Raw genomic sequence first — 10,298 nt, forward strand, 5'->3', positions numbered from 1 at the left:
ATTACTTCTTTATCTCTCACCTGCTGGAATGCCCCAGCTTCGATCCATTTAGAGAAGTAGTCCGTGAGTGCTAACATGAAAACTTTTTGCCCTGGAGCTACAGGTAATTTCCCCACAATGTCCATGCCCCACCTCATGAAAGGCCAGGGTGTTAAGGTGGGTGCAATATCTCAGCTGGCTGATGTGTCATGCCTGCGTGTTTCTGGCAGCTTTCGCATTTTTGCACATACTTCTTAGCATCAGCACGCATGGTTGGCCAATAATACCCGTATGCTAGGATTTTGTTTGATAAGCTTCTTCCAGCTGATGAGACCCGCATTCACCTTCATGGAACTCCTTGAGTGTGGGCTCCCACTGGTCTTTCTCCAAGCATCTTTGTAATAGATCGTAGCTGGCGCAAGCTCTTTTGAATAGAGTGCCAGAAATAACATGATATCTTGTGGCTTTCATTCGCAGCTTCCTAGCTTCCAGCTTGTCCTCTGGCAAGATGCCCCTCTCCAGAAAATCGATGATTGGCTGGGTCCAGCTAGTGCTTCCTTCCTGGCTGTCATCTGATTGCACCATGTTTACTCTTTGCTGATAGCTGGCCAGCTAGGTGGGCTATAGGTATTGATTTGAAATCGCATTTTCTGAGTGCTGATCCGAGGTTAGCTAGGGCTCGCCTTGGTATTCTGGTCCCTTGGGATCTGCTTTATGCTGAACTCTTCGAATAACTTGGCTTTGTCTTTGGCTAGCTCTAGGTAAGAGGCCATTTTAGAATCTTTAGCTGCGTACTCTCCATTTACCTGGCTTACTATTAGCAAGAATCACTGAAGACACGCAAACTGTTAGCTTTTAAATCATGTGCTAGTGTCATACCTGCTATTAAGGCCTCATATTCAGCTTCATTGTTGGTAGCTTTAAAATCGCAGCAGATAGCGCGTACTATCATGTCCCCTTGTGGCGACTTTAGCACTATACCTAGACCAGCCCCTCTGAAGTTTGAGGATCCATCTACATACAGCTGCCATGAGCCTGATTTACCTACTTTGTTAACGTGGCGCGCTTCTTCCTCAGCGGTAGCAGCTAAGTCAGGGCTAAAGTCTGCCACAAAGTCAGCTAGGGCTTGCGATTTTATAGCTGTCCTGGGTAGATACCTAATGTCATGTGCACTCAGGGATATGGCCCATTTGGCCATTCTCCCTGAATGCTCAGGTTTTCGTAATACTGCTTTGATGGGGTAATTAGTCATAACATGAATGGGGTGAGACTCAAAATAGTGCCTCAACTTACGAGATGCCATATATAAAGCTAATACTAACTTTTCAAGTGATGTGTACCTGGTTTCAGCATCCAGCAAGGATTTGCTAACGTAATAAACTGGGAGTTGTTGATTTTCAGCTTCCCTGGCTAGTACCGCACTTACCGCTTTGCTGCTAACAGCTAGATATAGCTGGAGAGTCTCTCCTGTGGATGGCTTTGATAGTAAGGGAGGTTGAGCCAGGTAGGCCTTCAGATCCTGCAATGAAGCTTCATGCTCATCTGTCCAATTGAATCCTTTATTCTTTTTTAGCACGTTGTAAAACAAGTGGCACTTGTCAGATGATCTGGATATGAATCTGTTCAGTGCAGCTACCCTTCCTGTTAGCTTCTGGACCTCTTTCAGGTTCCGTGGTGACTGAATATTGATTAGTGCTTGCACTTGGCTGGGGTTGGCTTCTATTCCTCGCTGGGTGACTATGTAGCCCAAGAACTTGCCTGCTGGGACACCGAAGGAACACTTGCTAGGATTGAGTTTCATCCCATACTTCTTTAAGACTTCAAAGGTTTCCTGCAGATGGTCCACATGATCCTCTGCTTTCTTTGTTTTGACCAGCATGTCATCTATATAGACTTCCATCGTGTCCCCCAGCTGCTTCTCGAACATCTTGTTGACTAGCCGCTGGTAGGTGGCACCCGCGTTTTTTAGCCCAAAGGGCATTACCTTGTAGCAATAGATGCCTCTTTCAGTCATGAAGGCGGTCTTTTCTTGGTCTGCAGGATCCATTAGTATCTGATTGTAGCCTGAGTATGCATCTAGGAACGTTAGCCTTTCATGGCCAGCTGTAGCGTCCACCAATGCATCAATATGTGGCAGCGGGAATAGATCTTTGGGGCATGCCTTATTGAGATTTGTAAAATCGATGCACACCCGCCATTTGCCATTTTTCTTTCCAACAACCACCACGTTAGCTAGCCAGTCGGGATATTTGACTTCTCGGATTTTGCCAGCTTTGAGTAGCTTGTCCACCTCCTCGTTGACTATCATGTTTCTTTCTGGAGCAAACTTCCTTCTTTTCTGCTTCACGGGCTTTGAGTTGGGATCGACATTTAGCTTATGGGTGATGATGTCAGGCTCAATGCCTACCATGTCTTCATGGCTCCATGCAAAACAGCTTACATTTTTCTTTAAGAATTCAATTATCTGCTGCTTTTCCTCAGCTGGTAGGGATGCCCCAATCTGCACGGTCTGCTCTGGCTTTGCTGGGTCCAACGCCACTTCATCTACATCTTGATCTGTTGGCTTGGCTGGCGCTGGACCTTGCTGTAATTGCTAGATAGATTCCTTTTTTTTTTAGAGATATGCTATAGCATTCCCTAGCCAGCTTGCGATCGCCCCTGATTTCTTGTACTCCCCACTTTGGTAGGGAATTTAATAGTCTGGTGATAGGTGGAAGGTACAGCTCGCATTTTATGGATCCATGGTGTCCCCATTATGATGTTGTATGCTGAGGGACAATCTATCACATTGAACCTGGTTTGGAGGTTGACTCCTTTTGCATAGGTGGGCAATACGATTTCTCCGAGCGTTGTAGCTGGCTCGCCATTGAACCCGAACAAAACGGTTGCTTTCCTGAGAATATCAGCTTCCTGCAGCCCCATGCTTTCTAGAGCACTTTTGAAAATGATATTAGCTGAGCTGCCATTGTCTATCAGGACTCGTTTCATGAGGCAATTGCTGACGGTGAGAGACACGACGAGGCCGTCATGATTATCAGCTTCTTCATCTCCATCTTCTTCGTCGAAGCTGATGGTCATGCTTCTGAGCTTCTGCTCTTCAGCACTCCTCAGCGGGCTAGGTGCGATTTTGGAACCTTCTCGAGCAAACCTCTTGGCTGCAGAGTATGTTAGTCCACATATTTCTGAACCTCCAGAGATAGAATTGATTACCTTATCGTGCAGGGGCTCAGGTGGCGGACGAGGCTGTTGCTGGCTGGGGCTAGCTTTATCTTCTTGCTGCCCCTTTTTCCCCATCAAGTGCTCGAGATAGCCCTTCTTGAGCAGCCATGCCACCTCCTTTTTGAGAGCATTGCATTCTTCTGTTCGATGGCCATGGTCGCCATGGTAGCTACACCACTTGGTGGTGTCCTTCTCGCTGTCTGGTCTGTCGTTTTTGCGAGGCCACCTAACTGTGGTTCCCAGCTTTTCTAACGCGTTTACCACGCCTCCTGCATCCACGTTAAAACAGTAGGAAGCAATGGATGGGTAATCATTGTTAGACGATTTACCTGTGGCCTTGCTGGCTACGTTATTACTTTCGCGCTTCTGATATGGTTGATGGCGCCAGTCAGTCTTCTTCTGGTTCTGGGATTTCCGATCATAGCTAGGCTCGCTTACGTACCTGGACGCCTCGTCCTCTTCGACACGTATCTCAGCCATGGCTCTAGCCCTGACCTCTTCGAATGTGCCACATGGGTACCTGGTCAATTCATAATACAGTCTAGATTTATAGGTTAGTCCTCTCCTGAATGCTTCGATAGCTGTGGGAACATCCAGGTTCTTGACAGAGATCATTTCCTTGTTGAATCGATCTAGGTACTGCCTCACAGCTTCATTAGCTTTCTGGGTGATGCGGTATAAGTCGCCGGTGTGCTTCTCTAGGATTCTGCTGCTTGCAAACTGCATATAAAACTTGTTAATTAAAGCAGCAAAATTTTGAATGCTACCTGGCTTAAGACTTATTAGCCATTGTAAAGCAGGTCCAGATAGGGTGGCCCGAAGGACTTGCACATGGTGGCTTCTAGCAGATGCTCAGGAATGGACAGAGTCCACATCTTCTGTTTATATTGAGCCACATGGTCATAGGGATCCGCAGCTCCATCATACAGCTTGTGAGGCTGGGTCACATTGATCTTTTTGGGAATCCTGGCTCTTGCGATCTCTTCCACGAAGGGGGATTGGGCGTAGCCATCAGGAGATTCTTCAGCTACAGGGGTAGGTGCTCCAGGTAGCTTCGTCAGCATGCGAAGTATTTTCCTGTTCTGAGATTCTAGGAGCGCCATTTTCCTGGCTGTGGGATCAGCTTCATCTGCTTCATCGTCGGATCTAGCTGCTCCATCTTCATCTTCGCTGGCCTCGGAATCTTCGAGATTAAGCGCCTTAGGGATTATGTTCCGGATACGCTGTTTGGGTGGTTTGTTACTTTTGACAGAATCCAACTCTTTTCTGAGGCTGTCAATGGTCTGTTGGGCCTCAGATTGAGTGCGGTGAAGGTCCTCCTGAGCCTTCAGCAAAGCCGCTTTCATAGCCTCGGCAGAATCGTCAGCCATTTCAAAGTTGGGTTGAGGTGTTTCTTTTGGGATTTTGATGAGAGTTTAGCTGTAGAGCCCCACGGTGGGCGCCAAACTGTTTATGCCAAATTCTGATCAGGCAGAACTTAGCTGAGGATCTACAGCTAATGGAGATGCAATAACATGGGATGCTAGCTACGAAATTAAAAAGGATGCAAAGAGAAGACAGAGACACCAAGAAATGGTGACGCGGAAAACCCAAGAGGAGGGTAAAAACCGCGGGTGGAATTAAGTCCACCAATCCACTATGTAGGAAGATTACAACTTATAGCTAGCAGCTAGCAGCTTGTAGCTTATACTAAATACACTTGTTGATATTTATGAAAGTAAATGAGAGTGTTCTAATGTAAGCAATGTTAATGAACTGCCCTTCTCCCAATACTTCTACTCCTATTTATATCCATACGTTTATTGTAACGTTGCTTTACATGTTTACGTTGCATAACTAATCTCCTAATATGATGCCATGATCTCCTAACATCAAGGAGTATCTCCACTTCTGCTTAATGACTTCGTCAACCCTATTTTGTAGGCGTAACAGCATAATTTGACTTGATCTTGATTAGTATCCAATGCTCTTTGAATCAAATTTATTCAACTCCCTTCGTTTCTGCTTGCTGTAGCTACTAGCTGATAACTTCTAGCTGGGACGGATGTATATCCTGCAGATTCAGCTTAGCAAAATTTTTAGGACATAACAATTGCCCCTAACTTGTGATGCCAACCTAGGCGTAGCTGAGTTAAAATCGCAAGTTACCAATCAAAAACAAACTGTTAGCAAAAGAACTTAAGATTTAAACAAATTGGTATTTCAAAATTTTATCTCTTAATCTGAGGAATTAAAACGTGTGAAGATAATAACTTTTATTCTAAAAGATAAATCCCTTTAATCCGCTGAAAAGATAATTTTCTTGGGAAAGAAAAATTCATCAGATTAATGACTACTTATCAACAGCTAAAAGATAATTTTTCACGCATCAATAAATTTTTATCCGTTAGCCCAAACTACCGTTGAGCTACCAGTATTTAAAGGACTCCTCCTCTTTTTCTGAACTTCACTTTATTTTCTAGCGACTTCGTCTCCTTCTCAGGTAAAGCTTCTTTCTCTTTCTTTCGTCCTCAAGAATTCTGTAGAATTTTTCTTCCTTTCTAATGGGTAGAGCCATAGATGATGTTGCTTCGTCTGTCACTGAGAGAGATATCGAGGTACTTAAGGTCCTGGGGGGCTTCCCTGAAAATGCTCAGATTATCCTCCCTACTCCCACATGCAGGCCCGAAACCTGCCCTGAAGATTACATCTGTTATTATGAACACCCTTTTTACCTAGGGTACAATTACACCTTTTCCCCCCTCACTAGATCTTTCATGGAAGTTTTGCACCTTTCCCCTGGCCAGCTGATGCCAGCTTTTTGGAAAACCTGCCTAACCTTAGAAGCCCTAACTAAGGCATGGCATAATCCTTTCTCTCTAAACGAACTACTGACTGCCTATAGCGTTAGAAAATCGGGTAAGGGTTTCATCACTTTTAGGGCTAAGGCTCCCTCCCCCATTAATAGAAGGTACAATTGCATCAGACTCTATTTGGAAAACTAGGTATTTTTTTGTAGTGAAAGATTCGCTGGGCGAAGCTGGGGGCCCTCTAGTTGGGGGTTGGTCAACCAAAGGTACCTAACTATTCCATTTGTGCTTTGTTTCTAAAAACGAATTAACTAGGTTCTTACCTTGTTTCTTTTGCAGGTCTTGGCCCTATTATCTCCCAGATTCCTGAACAAGCCGAGAGATTACCTGAATTGCTCAAGTTTCCTGTTGAGGAACGCACCTTCACAGCTCCTACCGAGGTCCTACCCTTAGATTTCAGAGCATCTTCTCGCACTAACTCGATGTCGACAGGTAATTTTGATTTTTGGTGCAGATTATACTTTGCTCACAACTCTTAGATACTAGGCCAACTAACTTTTCTCATGCATGCAGCCCAGCAAGATCCAGTAATTTATCTGACGAGGATGCAATGGCCAGGCTTAAGAATAGGAAGAGATCAGCTGCTTCTTCTGGGCAGTCTCAGGTTGACAAAGTTCCTCGCAAGAACCTACGCTCATCCTCCATCCCAACACCATCGACATCACGACCGACTCTCCTAGGGATGAGGTCCTTGTGAGCTTTCCTGCTGACTTTCTAGCTGAAGAAGGTCTAGAAGGTGGGATCTGGCCTGCAGCTGACAAGCTCGTATTCCCAGCTGCACAAAAGAGGTTGAGGGGACAGGACCCTGAGGTCATCCTGAACCATGCTGTCCAGCTATCCCTACAGGTTAGCAACATCTTTTGACCTACTTTAAATCAAGAAAAATGATCAATGCCGCTTTATACTTATGATTTTTGTTGCTTTCCAGCTTTCCCAAAGTTGCATAGCTGCCAGGGACAGCTTGCGGACTGTTGCTACCCTTCAAGATAAGGTGGCTCGTCTGCAAAAGGACAATTTGAGCCACCAAGCTAAGCTGGAGAGGGAGAAACAGTCCCGGCTGGATGCTGAGAGCAAGCTAGCTGCTGAGCAAAAATTAATGGAGAAAGAGAGGCTGGAAAAAGATGAGAAGATAGCTGAGGCGGAGAAAGAAAATGCACGCCTGGCTGCAGCTGTAAGAGAAGCTGAGGAGAGGGCTTTAGACATCCAAGCTGAAGCAAAAATTATTGAAACTGCGAAGCTAGCTTTCCTGATAAAGTTCAAGAAGCTAGATGACAAGGGTGTCAATTTCTACATTGACAGATTCCTCAAGCTGGATTCTATGACCGCTCTAGAAGCTTTAGCTACAGGTGGCAAAACAAATGATTCGGAGAAATCTACAGCTGAATCTCCTCCTTCTCTCAACCAGCCAGAAGGTGCTGTTCTTGGTGATAAGGACAAGGTTGCTGGCGATGATGCCAGCGTGATCTCTTAATTTCTTCAATGCTTTCATTAGTTTTTCTTTTGGAACAATTTAGTTTTAACTAGCTTGGGTACTTTTACCATTGCCTATGGGGGCGATGTGTTTTTGTAAGAACATATTTTCTTTCAGCAATTTAACCGTTTGAACTTATGTCTTTGCCTTTTGATCTTAGCTATTGATGCTTTGATGAGTACTTAAGTTACATGCATGCTTTTTGATCTTAGGTATTAGAACAACATATTTACCTGGGATAAGTGTTGTTCAACTTAGGTTGGGCCCGTTTCCTTGGTGCTACGACCACTCAGCTAAGTTTGGGTGAACTAACCCTTAGCTGCTTGATGCTGGTGCTGCGACCTTGTAGCTGAATCTCGAAATTCCAGCTACCCACCTGGGTGCTGCAACCCTTGCGTTTACCTGGTGGACCAATGCTTTGTGCAAAGCAGTGGTTGCCTTTAGATTCTGGCGTCTTTGGCCCGATAGTAACCGGAAGTGCCCCAGGTTAGAAATGATATAGCTTAAGGTGAGAAGCGTTCCAGCTTCTAGGTATTGCTTTTCCATCTTTAGTAGTTAGACGATAAGCTCCTTTTCCAACTACTTGATCGATTAGATAGGGGCCTTCCCAGCTGATCCCTAATTTACCAGCATTGACTTCTTGGGTATTCTGAAAAACTTTCCTTAGAACCCAATCTCCTACCTTGAATACTTTAGCTTTGACATTCTTGTTGAAGCTACGAGCCACTATTTGTTGTTGTGCAGCCATTCGTACTAATGCATTATCTCGCAATTCTTCGATGGAATCTAGGTCGTAGCTAAGCTCTTTGTCGTTGGCTTCAGGAGTATCAATCCATATCTAGCTGTAGGGACAGCTACTTCCGCAGGTAGACCGCCTCGCATCCATACACAAGTGAAAAAGGAGTTCTTCCTGTGGCGCCTCTTGGTGTTGTTCTGTTTGCCCACAGCACCTTAGGTAGCTCTTCTACCCATCTTCCCTTCTTAGCTTTTAGGCGCCTCTTAATGCCATTGATAATTACTTTATTGCTGGACTCAGCTTGTCCGTTAGCTTGCGGATATCTAGGTGTGGAAGTTATCAAGCTGATGTTCCATTCGTGACAGAATTGCCTTGTCTTGTCACTTATGAATTGTGATCCGTTATCACAAATGATTTCGCTAGGTACTCCGAATCTGCAGATAATGTTAGTATGCAAAAAGGATATTACTTCTTTATCTCTCACCTGCTGGAATGCCCCAGCTTCGATCCATTTAGAGAAGTAGTCTGTGAGTGCTAACATGAAAACTTTTTGCCCTGGAGCTACAGGTATTTCCCCACAATGTCCATGCCCCACCTCATGAAAGGCCAGGGTGTTAAGGTGGGGTGCAATATCTCAGCTGGCTGATGTGTCATGCCTGCGTGTTTCTGGCAGCTTTCGCATTTTTGCACATACTTCTTAGCATCAGCACGCATGGTTGGCCAATAATACCCGTATGCTAGGATTTTGTTTGATAAGCTTCTTCCAGCTGCATGAGACCCGCATTCACCTTCATGGAACTCCTTGAGTGTGGGCTCCCATGGTCTTTCTCAAGCATCTTTGTAATAGATCGTAGCTGGCGCAAGCTCTTTTGAATAGAGTGCCAGAAATAACATGATATCTTGTGGCTTTCATTCGCAGCTTCCTAGCTTCCAGCTTATCTTCTGGCAAGATGCCCCTCTCCAGAAAATCGATGATTGGCTGGGTCCAGCTAGTGCTTCCTGCCTGGCTGTCATCTGATTGCACCATGTTTATCTTTGCTGATAGCTGGCTCAGCCAGGTGGGCTATAGGTATTGATTTGAAATCGCATTTTCTGAGTGCTGATCCGAGGTTAGCTAGGGCATCCGCCTTGGTATTCTGGTCCCTTGGGATCTGCTTTATGCTGAACTCTTCGAATAACTTGGCTTTGTCTTTGGCTAGCTCTAGGTAAGAGGCCATTTTAGAATCTTTAGCTGCGTACTCTCCATTTACCTGGCTTACTATTAGCAACGAATCACTGAAGACACGCAAACTGTTAGCTTTTAAATCATGTGCTAGTGTCATACCTGCTATTAAGGCCTCATATTCAGCTTCATTGTTGGTAGCTTTAAAATCGCAGCAGATAGCGCGTACTATCATGTCCCCTTGTGGCGACTTTAGCACTATACCTAGACCAGCCCCTCTGAAGTTTGAAGATCCATCTACATACAGCTGCCATGAGCCTGATTTACCTACTTTGTTAACGTGGCGCTTCTTCCTCAGCGGTAGCAGCTAAGTCAGGGCTAAAGTCTGCCACAAAGTCAGCTAGGGCTTGCGATTTTATAGCTGTCCTGGGTAGATACCTAATGTCATGTGCACTCAGGGATATGGCCCATTTGGCCATTCTCCCTGAATGCTCAGGTTTTCGTAATACTGCTTTGATGGGGTAATTAGTCATAACATGAATGGGGTGAGACTCAAAATAGTGCCTCAACTTACGAGATGCCATATATAAAGCTAATACTAAACTTTTCAAGTGATGTGTACCTGGTTTCAGCATCCAGCAAGGATTTGCTAACGTAATAAACTGGGAGTTGTTGATTTTCAGCTTCCCTGGCTAGTACCGCACTTACCGCTTTGCTGCTAACAGCTAGATACAGCTGGAGAGTCTCTCCTGTGGATGGCTTTGATAGTAGGGAGGTTGAGCCAGGTAGGCCTTCAGATCCTGCAATGCAGCTTCATGCTCATCTGTCCAATTGAATCCTTTATTCTTTTTTAGCACGTTGTAAAACAAGTGGCACTTGTCG

General features: G+C 45.0%; 1 protein-coding gene across 1 annotated transcript; it reads left to right on the forward strand.

The window, feature by feature from the left end:
• Positions 1-5,741: 5,741 nt before the first annotated feature.
• Positions 5,742-7,650, forward strand: LOC130590819 (uncharacterized). Its single transcript, XM_057393380.1, has 4 exons — positions 5,742-5,889; positions 6,327-6,495; positions 6,662-6,893; positions 6,976-7,650. Exons 1-4 carry the CDS (start codon positions 5,742-5,744, stop codon positions 7,516-7,518), a joined length of 1,092 nt encoding a protein of 363 aa, XP_057249363.1. The 3' UTR covers positions 7,519-7,650.
• The last annotated feature ends 2,648 nt before the right edge of the window (positions 7,651-10,298 follow it).

The sequence above is a fragment of the Beta vulgaris genome, chromosome 3, assembly GCF_026745355.1.
Source record: "Beta vulgaris subsp. vulgaris cultivar EL10 chromosome 3, EL10.2, whole genome shotgun sequence".
NCBI lineage: Eukaryota > Viridiplantae > Streptophyta > Magnoliopsida > Caryophyllales > Amaranthaceae > Beta > Beta vulgaris.

Bases quoted from the DNA above. Each gene is read 5' to 3' on its own strand.
- LOC130590819 (XM_057393380.1), top strand. From the start codon at position 5,742: ATGGGTAGAGCCATAGATGATGTTGCTTCGTCTGTCACTGAGAGAGAT. The intron at 5,890-6,326 runs GTTATTATGAAC...TTTCTTTTGCAG, and splicing joins CTGCCCTGAAGATTACATCT to GTCTTGGCCCTATTATCTCC. The intron at 6,496-6,661 runs GTGCAGATTATA...AGGTTGACAAAG, and splicing joins ACAGGTAATTTTGATTTTTG to TTCCTCGCAAGAACCTACGC.